This window comes from Acinonyx jubatus, chromosome B1 (genome assembly GCF_027475565.1).
Source record: "Acinonyx jubatus isolate Ajub_Pintada_27869175 chromosome B1, VMU_Ajub_asm_v1.0, whole genome shotgun sequence".
Lineage (NCBI taxonomy): Eukaryota > Metazoa > Chordata > Mammalia > Carnivora > Felidae > Acinonyx > Acinonyx jubatus.
The window spans coordinates 111,750,669-111,764,200 of record NC_069382.1 but is presented as its reverse complement, the minus strand read 5'-3'; the positions used below and the strand labels follow the sequence as shown (position 1 = coordinate 111,764,200).

The 13,532-nt window shown below is 37.1% G+C and overlaps 1 protein-coding gene across 1 annotated transcript in view; it reads right to left on the bottom strand.

The window, feature by feature from the left end:
• COL25A1 (collagen type XXV alpha 1 chain) overlaps positions 1 to 13,532 on the bottom strand; it is a 460,013-nt gene that overhangs the window by 76,683 nt on the left and 369,798 nt on the right. The window contains exons 13-15 of the mRNA XM_053217073.1: positions 8,596 to 8,649; positions 6,487 to 6,513; positions 4,043 to 4,087 (exon numbers count right to left, since the gene is read on the bottom strand). Of these exons, the coding sequence (XP_053073048.1) occupies positions 4,043 to 4,087; positions 6,487 to 6,513; positions 8,596 to 8,649 (126 nt within the window). The remainder of the gene's footprint in view (positions 1 to 4,042; positions 4,088 to 6,486; positions 6,514 to 8,595; positions 8,650 to 13,532) is intronic.

The window sequence follows — 13,532 nt, the reverse complement described above, 5'->3', positions numbered from 1 at the left end:
AAACAAATGCTTGTCACAGGAAAGAGATCTGCCATTCCACAAAAATAAAAAACAGTTGAAAGGAAAAAAAAATTTTTTAAGGTTGTTTATTCAATAAATATTTATTATCTTACAACTATATGCCAGGAACATGGATTGATGCTGGGAATAATTTGGCATCATATAGTTTTTTGTTTGTTTATTTATTTGTTTTTCCTTCTCCAATGAGCCGGATGTCCAATTAAAAAAGGAATTATAATAAATCCCAATAACAGTTATGAAAGGGACTTTAAAGAGTGCTATGGGAGCACAGAGTAGGTAGCCTAAGCAATCTGGGGGAGACTGAAAGGCTGCCTTAGGGAAATGACTTATAAATTAAGGTCTCAGTGGACTGAAGAATAGAACATGGAGGAGGGAGTGGACAGAGAGTGTTGTAAGGTGAGAGAACCATATGTGCCAAGTTAGAGAGGGCCCTGCATTGACCCGGGATGGTGCAATGTGGAGGTGAGTGGGGGTGGGGGCCCTCTTAGACAGGCCTTCACATGTGATTTTAAGAAAAGATAATTTGATTGGTAGCTCCAAATATGGGCGTGGATTCTGGAAAGGCTCAGAGGATGCAAATCAAAGATGCTATGTGGGCATAAACTAAGAAGACAGTGTGTTTACAGGAATGGAGACTGAGGGAGCAGTGAAAATGAAGGCACAGAGAGGCTGTTGCTAGACAGCGAAGGTAGAGCTTCTGAATCTGCAGACTGAATTGTGAGTAATAGAGTGGCATGGTCAAACCATTCAGCGTGCTGCACAAACACCTACTTTCAAGTTGACCAAAAGAGATAACAAATCCATTTCTGCATTTGTTGGGTGGCATTAACACTCCAAAGAGCAGAACATAACCTTTGCACAGTCACTCCACACATGACTGAAATCATTCTCTGGCATGACACTCTCAAGCCTAGAGTGCACGGCAGTTGCTGGCCATGGACAAAACCCAGCCTAGTGGTTTTTACAGTTCCACAGCATTTCCAGATGACCAGTCTGGAAAGGTTTAGATTGCTTTACCATCCAAAGGCACTGAGTTGGATCAAAAGGAAAAAAAAAAAAAATCCTATTAAAATGAATCAGTCAATGACGTAATTTACTACATCAATGGCAAAAAAAAAAAAAAAAAGGCATTTTTTGATTTTACATCTAGAACTTGGTACATGATGAATGAGTTTCACATACTGAACCCAAAGGCCATGAGAAGACTGTTTCCAACATACTGGAAACAAATTATATGACAGAAGCAGGAAATGTTTTAAAAAAACACATCAAAAATTATATTCCAATTACGGCATTCTCGGGATGAATGCTACAGGTCAGATTACATATTATACGTTACACATTCCTATTTACAATCCCCTGTTTAGACCTATTGAAAGTTTATAGAAATGATTTCCGTTTCAACTGAAGGATTTCTTGTACTTAATTTCAGTTGACTAGTAAAACTTCTTGATAAAAAAGAAAACAACCAGTCTAGTTGATTTCAATTTCCATGTGGTAAGAAAGCTAACATTTATTGAGAGTTTACTATGTGTGAGTCAATATGGTAAATGATTTGCATTAATATAAAACAGTATTCCTTTGAGATGAACTTGGAATTTTCAAAGAAAAAGGTTACTTTACTACTGGAAAATTAAATGTTAAAAATGTGTGATTAAAGAAACAATTATTGGTCTACATTCTAAAAATGAAGCTTTAAATGCAACTTCTAAAAGCATAAAATTCTCTACATAAATCCACATAGGTATTGTTCAGACTTGGCATAAACTTTTTTCACTCAAAAAAACTGCTCTCTGTTTAGAAGATTTCCTTTCTTTAAGCAGAGACTCGTAACGAAGGCCTGTGGGCCAGTTCCAGTTTTGTGTGGCCCATGTGCTAAGAATGGTTTTTACATTTTTACATGGTTAAGAAAAAAATGAAAAGAACAATATTTCATGACACATGAAAATTACATGAAATTAAAATTTCAGTGTCCAGAAATAAAGTTTTATGGGAACACAGCCATACTCATTTGTGTACATATTGTTTATGCTTGCTGTCACACTCTAAGGACAGAGTTAAGTAGTGTGACAGAGACCACAAGGCCCAGAAAACCTAAAATATTTATATTCTGGCCCTTTACAGGAAAGGCTTGATGACCTCTGGTTTTGAGTATAAACAAAAAAGTTAAATATAATATCCAGGTTTATATTTCTGGGGGTTGAAACGCTGACTTTGAGAGTCATCAAGGTATATCATTGGTCTTATTAAGTATTAAACATATTCATGCCATATTTTATTGCCGCATGATAATTAAATTTGACAGGTATATAAAAGGGGTCTATAGCAGTGCTTCTCAACTAGAAGTGATTTTGTCCCTCAGGGACGTTTGGCAATGTCTAGAGATAGGTTTGGTTGCCACAACTACTGGTATCTAGTGGGCACAGGCCAGGAATGCTGTTAAATATCTAACGCCCCCCACGAGAAAGAATTATCTAGCCCAACATGTCAATAATGCTGAAGGTGAGAAACCTTGGTCTATAAGAAGCTGAGGGTCGACTCTAATTTCTGGACTGCTCCTTGAACACAAACATAATTGCTACTTGGTGACATTAATTCATTCCTACCATCATCCATGCCATATTTATATTAATATTTATAAGAATGAGAAAGATAAATTTCTCTTTATTTTATGAGTATGTTTTTATGACTAACCATTAACCATCTGCACTGTAATAATTTTCAAAGTGAAATATTTTTATTCTCCAATGTGAGCCTAAATGAATAAATCTTTTTTTAATCATTCAATTACTTTGCTTGATTTTAATTAAAATCTGACCATTTTATTTTCAGTTTCTTAAAAGTTCTTTTCTTAATTCTTAGCATACAGCACAAGTGAAATAAAAGGCCCTTCCTATGTCAGAGATGTCTATAAAGTATGAATCCAAGCAAAAGCTATAATGATAGACGGGGAGAGCAGTATGAAAAGAGGATGGAAGATGAACCACAAGACCACTGTAATATAAACACTAATAATAGTTTAAAAGATGAAAAAAGTGAATGAGAAGGCTGACAAAATATCTGAATTTAGTAGCTTTCAAGTTGAGGCAAATTTTCAAGACTGCATTAGAGGCTGTAATCAAATGACATTTACTTTCAAACTTTTAAATCTCATCCCAATCCTGTGACATGTTCTCTAACCAAATTGCAACAAATGGAATCACTTTAGAAACTTTATTTTATTTAAAAACATCTTTTTAATGTTTATTTATTATTAAGAAACAGAGACACGGAGCATGAGCATGGGAGGGACAGAGAGAAGGGGAGACACAAAATCCAAAGCAGGCTCCAGGCTCTGAGCTGTCAGCACAGAACCTGACATGGGGCTCGAACTCACAAACCGAGAGATCATGACCTGAGACAAAGTCGGATGCTTAACCAACTGAGCCACCCAGGCGCCCCTAGAAACTGTATTTTTATATCTCTGAATATCAAGGGAGTAGTGCCTCATTTACACATGAATAAATGGTTTTATTCCATGGAAGCCATATTACTAGAAACCTAGCTATACATTATCTAGAATTTGTGACATCCCATTTTATTTTAAAAATATTTATGGGGTGCCTGGGTGACTCAGTCAGTTAAGCATCTGACTTTGGCTCAGGTCATGATCTCAGAGTTTGTGGGTTTGAGCCCCGCATCGGGCTATGGGCTGACAGCTCAGAGCCTGGAGCCTGCTTCCAATTTCGTCTCTCCCTCTCTCTCTGCCCCTCCCCTGCTTGCAGTCTGCCTCTCTCTCTTTCTCAAACATAAATAAATATTAAAAAAAATGTTTTTAATATTTAAATTTGTAGCTAAGAGCTTGTGGAATGATCATCCTTATAAATTGGATATTTAAATGTTTTCCAAACTCATAGAATTATCTCTCACCTTACCATATTAAGCTATCAGTCTCTTTCCTCACTCAAAATCTTCTGTTTTCACATACATGGAATAGATTTCTTGCTCATACACATACCCTTTCATATTTCACAAACTGTACCTTTTCGCCTGTGTCACCTTTGGGGCCACTCTCTCCAGCATCTCCCTAAGGGGGGAAAACGGGATATATGTTAAATATATTGGTGACATTACACACAGGATAGTTTTCATTATTTTAAGCTTGCTTTCATATGCACTATATATTAAAATCTCTTGAGAATATTCTGTAGAACTGACACATTTTGACTTAAGCAGTTGCCTGATACCAACTGGTCCACGTAAAATTTATTGCAATGAACACAGCTGAACTGTTTCCAACTACTCTATGATACCAACAGAAAGCAGTACTTTCTCTGACTTCTAATAGCTCATGCTGGTACTTAAAGCCTCCTTCACTCTATCTCTTTTCTCCTCTACTCAAAGAGCCACTGTAAGAAAGCCTTTTTCCTGACCATTCCCTCAATATGCCACATGCCTTACCACCTCTGTCTCCTTCCTCCTGCCATTCCTGCCACCTGGGTTCCTGCCCTCCCCTTTCCCTTCTCTCCGTGTAAATCCTACTCTGTCTTCAGGTTCAGCTCAAGTCAAATCTCCAAAGCTTCAAAATGTATGACACACCCCTCAAAACCTGTGGACAGATTATTTTATCTGCACTTCTGTGTTTTGCATTTGTGAAATGAATGTTTTTGATTTTATTTGAAAACTCTCTCTTTTATAATTACAATAAAATAAATTGGAGACTTTATGCTTTCTTGCTTATTTTTGAGATTTCCTGTGCTTCTTCCCTCACTGACATCTCCTTTCCGCCACGAAGCAATGCATTAGAAGAAAAAAAAAGTCCTTCACTCATTATCCATGCTTTGATTCCTTCAATGCCAAATTCTTTAAGTCTTACAGCATGTTATAGTGGAAACATCATGGACGTTGGCGCCAGAAAGACTGAGCCCAGCTCCAGCACCTACCGGGCAAATGAAATTCTCCCTACATCATGTTTCACATGTGTAACGACGTAAGGGCAAGAATGCTTTATGGGATTAGAAGAAATAAACAATATGCTGTGTGTAAAGCAACTAGGACAGTAGGGGACACACCATGAGCTGCTAATGATAGCCGTTAGCAATAACAATGCATTATTGTTGCTAGATTCCACAGGCTGGAATGCCCTTTTGTTTAGCTTCATATTAGGTCACTTTTCCATCATTGAAAAGTTTCCTTTAAATAAGAGGTAAGTATTGATGATGGTTTCCAAGGGAGAGAGAAGAGATGTAGGGGAGAGAGACTTTTACTTTTTTCTCTCCATTTTCTTTTCTTGTTTCAAACATGTATGAAGCTAACTGCTCAGGCATTTGTCTGTGGTGCCGGACACCCCGCACGGGCCCTCGAGCCGGAACCCCTCTATCTGACGAATCCCCGGAACGGCGCTGGCTCTCCTTCTTTTCCCTCCTTAATTTCTACACAACAGAGTCATCTGATGATTAATTAATTTCAAGTTAATTACAATAAACTGGTTGGATGCCAAATAAATGTACTGATAATCTATTATGAGAGACCTTTGATAGGCAGCCTACTAGCATACTTTTAAAAAGATTGCATGGCAATCCCTTTATTAAAAAGCAAAACAGACACAACAAACTTTCTTATTAGGAAGAATGGCTCCGAGTGGTCACGAAATGAAGGGGTCTGAGTGAGTTCTCCCCTCTGGTTTGCTCTCCTTCCATTTAAATAAATCTCTTTTTAATTTTTGTTTTACAGTGCCAAATAATACAGTTATAGTCAAGAAGTTTGTTGGATCTTTAGATGTACTAACTACTTTGGTGATTAGAGGTGATAGTATTAATTTGTCAGAAATACCGGATCAGATGTAGTATCTTGGTAGCTTCCTACGCAGACAGCACATTTCTCAAACACTATTAAAGTAAATAGCATGAAAACCAGGAAAATTAGCACCACAATATGCATGGGGAGTCTAAAAATAATCAGGACGCCCGCAAAAGTAGTCAGGAAGGACGACTGTGAGAAATTTAACATATGGCATTCTTCTCCTTTTGTTTCTCTTTTTTATTTTTTATAGGAATTCTTTGTGGGGCAATTCCCAGTATATTTGTTGCAGGTAAACATCTGTATCCCCTTAACTTAGTGACCTAAGAAGCAGTAGGGAGAGACGTGGATGCTTAGAAAAGTATTGGAGTGGTGTTAGCAAGTAGGCAAAACAAATGTTGCAGGCCTAGGGATTTTTGAAAACCATTTAAAAGTTTGACATAGAATGTTTAAATTTGCTCCCTTTCCTTCCATTTCTTTAAACGATTTTACCCAAATCTCTGTCCAAACGTAAGAACTACACTATTCTCTCCTTCTACTAATTAACAGTTTGACAAGAACAGTGGTTGTTATGTCTATCTTTATGTATCTATATCTATTGCTATCTAGCCATCCATACTTAAATAAGTTCGGTTTAGCCTCTCTTTAGGGAGGAAAAAAGATAATTACAGGCAGAATCATTCTCACCTTTTCTCCTCGATCTCCAGGTTCTCCCTGAGCAAAAGAACAAAGATTGAGTGACACATTAAATTATAAAACACCCAATTAAACAACACCAAACAAATTGAGATATTGAATATACTAAGCAAATTATATGTGACATTTTCTATTTTGGCAATATAGAATTGCTGTATTGAAAACAAATAGTAAGATGAGTTTCTTGAAGAATTGGGCATGGATATCAATATCAAATGTAATCTTAATTCTTTGTTTTTAAAGGACTAAAGAAAGATATTTAAGATTATCTTCCAGAAGCCAGCTTTGGGGGCATTAAGACCAGTGTGGTGGCAATTTAATGTCTTGAGCGGCTTCTTTGTTTTCAAGTTTTAACCTGCCCAAACTCAGAATCAATAAGGGGAGCCAACACAACTTTTCGTGGTCTTCTGCTCAAAGGAGCCCCAGTGTCTGGATTATTGCAGGGGTCTAGGGTCTGTGTAGTTCCCCAATCTATCTTCTTCAAACGTGATCATAAACACAGTCCTAAACTTGGACCTCCTCACGGTGTCATGAACTCCCTTTAACCTGCTGGTAACTAGCATGATCCAAATCAGGAGTATTTTAGGAGGAGTTGGTACCTTCAGGAAAAATACTAGAATGGAGCAGAGTTGAAGTGAGTTCAGGAGAATGTCTTTATTCAAAATTATTTCCTGGACAGTATGAGGACTAAAATGCTAAATTGTGCTTTGAAGAGAATCCTTATTTTTACTTTACCCAGGAAGGCATAGGTGATGGAGTGGGAAAATTCTAAAATAAATCATACACATTATGATAATATTCCTCTTATGAAAAAAGCATCAGTAAATTTTGCCATCAGATAAAACTGCATTAAAAAATGGTTTCAGGTGATTATTGTGTATTTTCTAAACTAAAAGCCACTTGAAATCAATTTAGAGGCAAGACTCTTCTCATTTGCTGGGACTCAGCCTGACCCTTTGGCTTTCCAGATTTCTGGCCACCTTTCACTGCTCAACATCCATCCTGATGGTTGCTAGGCAACAGAAGAACAGTACTGAGAACGTGCATTAAGCATTAACTCTTATCATTTGGCTTTTTAGCATGAAGCAAGAAAGGGGAGAAGACAGGAGAATGGCTATAGTCCCAGAAGGAATATTTGCTGCAAGACAAAGGACAGGTCTATAAATTTTAGGTCTGTCCTAGGCGCCTGTCAATAGCAATGTGATCTGTAAAATCAGCTGACAGGCATCTGTGGGTACGGATACACACCAGCACAGCTGACGGGATTAGACATTAGTTATGTACTTCAAGGGATGCTCACTCATCAAAGGATTTGGGATTTGTCTGCCTGTTTGGTTTAAACTGAACTGTCACCAATCGTTTTATATTTAACAGATTCATTTGTTCTTCAAAAAACAAAGAAAATTTTCAACCCCCCAAAATCCTCATTACATTTTTTCCCCATTTAGTAATTCAGACTACATCCATTTTAAAATTTCAAACGTGTCACATCGTGGGGTGCCTGGCTGGCTCAGTCAGTGGAGCGTGTGACTCTTGATCTCAGGATTGTTGAGTTTGAGCCCCATGTCGGGTGTAGAGATTACTTAAAAAAAAAATAAAAATCTCAAAAAACTCTCACACATGCCACATCTTTATTCTACTTTTTGTTTGATTAACTGGTTATGTTGTGTAAGTGTTGGAGGTGACCAAATATTGAAGAAAGGCCACAGTATCACTGTGAAATCATCTTTAGTAAGCCTTGTAAATATTATGCACACTTTAGGCAGTATGGACATGGCCTACATTTTAATATGCTCACTAAATAGCAAAATGACAACAGGCATATTTGAAACACGGGCTTCTTCTCATGTTATTGAAGTATCTCAGAATAAAGATTCTGACAATCTTATTCTATTTGTTTTTCTGCATTTTTAATGGTAATGAGAGTCACAAACATAATTTAGTCACTAGTCACAAAGTTCTATACTGCAGCATATTTTACTATTGACAAATATTCCATCCAAGTAAAATCAGTGGGATATTAAAAAAAAAAAGTTCCAGTTTACAGTTGAATGAAAACTCATGTCTCAAATGATTCTGCTTGGTTTTATTTGTACTAACCTTTGGCCCTGGTATTCCGTTTTGTCCGACTGTTCCAGGCAACCCAGGCTCACCCTCATAATAAAAAATAGATACTATTAAATAAAATAGACAAAATCCATACATTATATAGATCAGTAAAGGATATAGCTATCCAGCAGTGCTCTAGAAGTAGGGAGAAAAAAAAGTGACTACTAATGTAAATACAAGTTAGCTCATTTGGTCCAAAATTCTCTGTGCTCAGGACCAAGAATAAAACATGTTAATTTCCTTGGTTCTGTCTTTTCTTCATTAAGAAAGCTGAAGCAACTTACCAACGGAAATGAGTATCTAGCATGATGTTGGGTACCTTGTAGGCAATAAATAAACATTTGTGGAATGAGTTAAAGATATATGAAAACATAATCTCTCCTGATGGAGAACTTTTAAGTGGTTCATCAGCTCAGAAACATAAAAACGAAATTATTATGAGACTTAATCAGTCTAAAGCTGAATGCACACACACATCCTTGAACACCTGCAAAATTAGACACATTTGACACAGAGTGAAAAGTAAAAATGGTTTTGGTTTCTCAATTTCACTGTAAAAAATAATTAGAATAAAACATTTAGAACTGTGGTTCTCATTGTCATACTGAGTAATAAATAGGCATTTGGGAAAAAGATGGTGGTTACTAGGTCAGAAAAGTTTCCCCTTTTAGAAATAAGAGGTTGTAGGGGTGCCTGGATGGCTCAGTTGGTTGAGCGTTTGACTTTGGCTCAGGTCATGATCTTTGCAGTTTGTGAGTTCAAGCCCTGCATCAGGCTCCACACTGTCAGCTAACACTGCGAAGCCTGCTTGGGATTCTCTTCCTCTCTCCAAATAAATAAATAAACTTAAAAGAAATTTTTTTTAATAAAAAAAAAGAAAAAGAAAGAAGAGGTTGTCTACCAGTTTCATGGGCTCTGAACCAGCAACTGCTTTCTAAAGAGGACAAGTCCATAAAATGCCCAGAAGCAAAGGTAAGATAATCTGGCTCTCAATGCTTCCATGTGGCTCAAAGTAAGATCAACTAGAATTTCATTTTCACTTACAAACATTCCCAAAGCTCTTTACTGTGTGCTCCAACAATGGGATAGCTTTCTTCTTTCCACTGAAGGTAGTAAAGTTGTTACTTGATTTAAAAACAACAACAACAACAACACTATTTTTAGAGCAGTTTTAGTTCCCTGCAGACTTAGTTGATTTTTAAGTGAGTTTTCTATGGCACCTGGAGAGCTGAATTTGTGCCATTTTTGTATTTGTGCTCTCAGCTTCACAAACATGTACATTAGTAATAATAGTACCATTTTAAGTGCCAGGAATTTTACATTTATCAACTTATTCTCACAAATTTCTATGAGGTAAGTACTACCTTACCTCTATGAAACAGATGAAGAAACTAAGGCACAGAGAGGTTAAGTAACTTCTAGATTTACACGACTGCAGCCAAGATTTGAACTCAAATGATCTAGCTTAAGAGGTTGTGCTCTTAATACTATGCATTCCTGAATGAATGAAAGTATTTAGAAATTGGGAGAGGATGCAAAGGAGTATTTCTATCCTCATGATCATTGGTTTATATTCCTCAGTTATAAATGATCTTACAGAATGTATAGAAACCTGACTTAACTATAACTTCTATAAAGATGAGTTGTGTAAACCTCCCAGATAAACTAATAATAGGAAGCCTATTTATCCTTTTAGAAGAGCAAAAAATATTTTACTAAAGTCATAACTTCCTGGAAGAACTTCTGCTTTGTATATAAAGTTACAGTATAATTGTAACTCTTGCACTTTCCTTGGCTAAATGGCAAAAATGTTGACAGAAGAGCAATGACCATTATAGGAAAATCTTGACTGGTTATTTGTACGTGGCAAAGAGTAAGAACTTGGAAATAAAATACACCCTGAAAGAGGACTATCATTTACTATGTAACAGAAGATGAGTTATCAAGTCTGCTTTCTTCAAAGAATTGACAACAGGATGCACTAATACCATAACTCATGGTTTAATGCAAATAAGAGAAGCTGCCAGGAAACAATATGAACTTTGTTTAGCCTTTCAAAGAATAACCACGGTAGCCAGAATAATAATAAAAAAAAGTAGTTAAGCCCCTGGAACTGAACAAAACACATGCTGAGATTTTTGAAGCAAGGAAGAGAGATGTTGCTTAGGTATCTGCTTAACATCCTCCTTAACATATGAACACTGAGGGACTAAAACTGGATCTCTTTTTAAAAATTTTATATATTGTTAAAATAATAATGCACCTATAATTCCATCACGCTATGCACCCAATTCAATCAAAATTGTTTTCATTTTGTCCTGTTTCCTTCCAGTCTTTTTTATTTATGCTTACATATTTTCAAGCATTTGTAAGATTATTACATGGTTTGATGTTCTTATTTATTTTATTATTTAATACCACATATTTGTTTTCACATAGTATTCATGATTGTCTTATGAACAGTTTATCATCCATCAAAGTCAGGTGCGATCATATGTTTGATCTGTCCCAAATAGTTGAATACTTAGGTTGTTTCTAATTTTCGTTATTAAAGATAAACTAAAACAAACACCTCTATAAATATGTCTGAGCTGTCAGCAAAGAGCTGGATGTGAGGCTCGAGCCCGCAAACCATGAGATCATGACAGGAGCTGAAGTAAGACACTTAACCGACTGAGCCACCTAGGCACCCCTGTATCTCTCTATTTCTGAATGCATTTCACAAATACTGAAGGACATTCCAAAGAGAGTAATAACAAAAACCAGAAGCTAACATCTTAACTTCAGGTAGGATGATAAAGTTTTCTCTATTATATTTTAAATTCTAAAGCTATTCCCAATGTATTACTCCCAAATGACAACATGTGTATTTGAGCTAAAAGTTGGGTTCAACTTTTATGAAAGTTTTATACAACTTTTATGAAAGCTCGCTTGCTACTTTTCTTTCTTTCTTCCTTCCTTCCCTTCTCTCTCTCACTCTCTCTCAAACCAATGCTCTTTATAACCCTAATGTAAGACATCACTCAAGACTCCTACGATTATTTCAGGTGCTGCTAATCAGGGTCAACTCGAAAGAATACTGAAAGAAAGGAATGCAGTTGTCTTATGAGACTGAGTGTTAAAGAGAAGTAGGTCATTTAGTGATAATATTGCTTACCTGATGGCAATTGTTTTCTATTCTGGCAATGGGAATTTACAATGAGCTGTAGCTTAAAATTTTCAGCATAATATAATTTTACATTCACTTGTCAAAACTGATTTTGTTTAAGTACTGCATTTTCAAAAAGAACTCATCCAAACAGAAGAGGAAAATAACTACAAAGAATGTGGACCAGTAATGGGTGGAAAGAATTATTCTGATCAGAACATGGCATTGGTCTTTTTTTTTTTTTTTTCTGGGATTTTTAGCTCTTCCTCAGGCTTATTTTTTTAATTTATTTTTTAACTTTTTTATTTGAGTACAGTCAACACACAACATCATATTAGTTTCAGATGTACAACATAGTCATTCAACTTCTCTATAGGTCATGCTATGCTCACATAAGTGTAGCTACGATCTGTCAGCATACAACAGTCACAGTGATATAATATCACTGACTCTCCTTATGCTGCGAACATAGCATCAGTCTTAAGGCCGTCTTCCTACTTCTGAGGTTGGGGTGTTGGTGTGCACAGGCAGTAAAATAAAGACTAATGGTCACTGATAACCCATATGAAACACTGAAGTGTACTGGACCTTTTTTGTTGACTGTCACAGTGCACAGAGAGATCTCAAAGGCTTGAGGAGTGAGCAGAACAGACATTTAGTCCCCTTCTGCAGGCAGTCATGGTGCGAAGTGGCTGTCCCTTATATAAGGCTTCAGGGTCTCAATGGCTTTGGCAGCAATTGGGTACATAGCACTCGGTAGAGGAGGATTCTTTGAAAGTAGTGAGACACCCAACAGGGACTTTTAGATACAACTGTTTGGGGAAGGGGTGCCTGGGTGGCGCAGTCCATTAAGTGTCCAACTCTTGATCTCAGCTCAGGTCATGATGTCATGGTTCAGAAGTTTGAGCCCCACATCGGGCTCTGCACTGATGGTGCAGAGCACCTTTGGGTTCTGTCTCTCAGTCTCTCTGCCCTCCCCTGCTTGTGCTCTCTCTCTCTTTCTTTCAAAGTAAATAAATTTAGATATAACCGTTTGGGGAAAAGTCAAGAAAATGGGGTTTCTGCTCTCCACTCCTATTTTTTTTTAATTTTTTAAAAATGTTTTTATTTATTTTTGAGACAGAACATGAGCAGGGGAGGGGCAGAGAGAGAGGGAGACACAGAATCTGAAGCAGGCTGCAGGCTCTGAGCTGTCAGCACAGAGCCCGACGTGGGGCTCAAACTCACAAACTGCGAGATCATGAACTGAGCTGAAGTCAGACGCTTACCCGACTGAGCCACCCAGGCGCCCCTCTCCACTCCTATTTTTTCTCTCTAGTTTACTCTAGTTTAGTTTTCTACTCTAGTTTCCTAATGACAAATGAGTATGAACACAAACTTGGGCGAAGGTGGATACAAAATGACCTACAGATTTGGAATTTATAGAAACATAGCATTTTACAGCACGATACTATAGCATAAAAGTTCTAGCCCCGATCTTTAAATGTTTTTAATGTTCTAGAAAAGTCATGTGCCATTCTGTACACCTGTCACCTCCTTCAGCCTCGGCTCAAATGTCTCCCATCACAGGGGTTGCCTGGATACCTCAACACCATGGCACCACCGCTTCCTAGGCCCACTGTCTGACTTTATTCTCTTTGTTGCAGTAATTATCACACCAGGTATACTCGTTAGGTTTCAAATCTGTCACCCCTACTAGGAATGCCGCGTTTCAGAAAGAAAATACAGGACGTCTACTCAAATTTCAATTTCAGATAAACACCACAATTTTCAACTTACG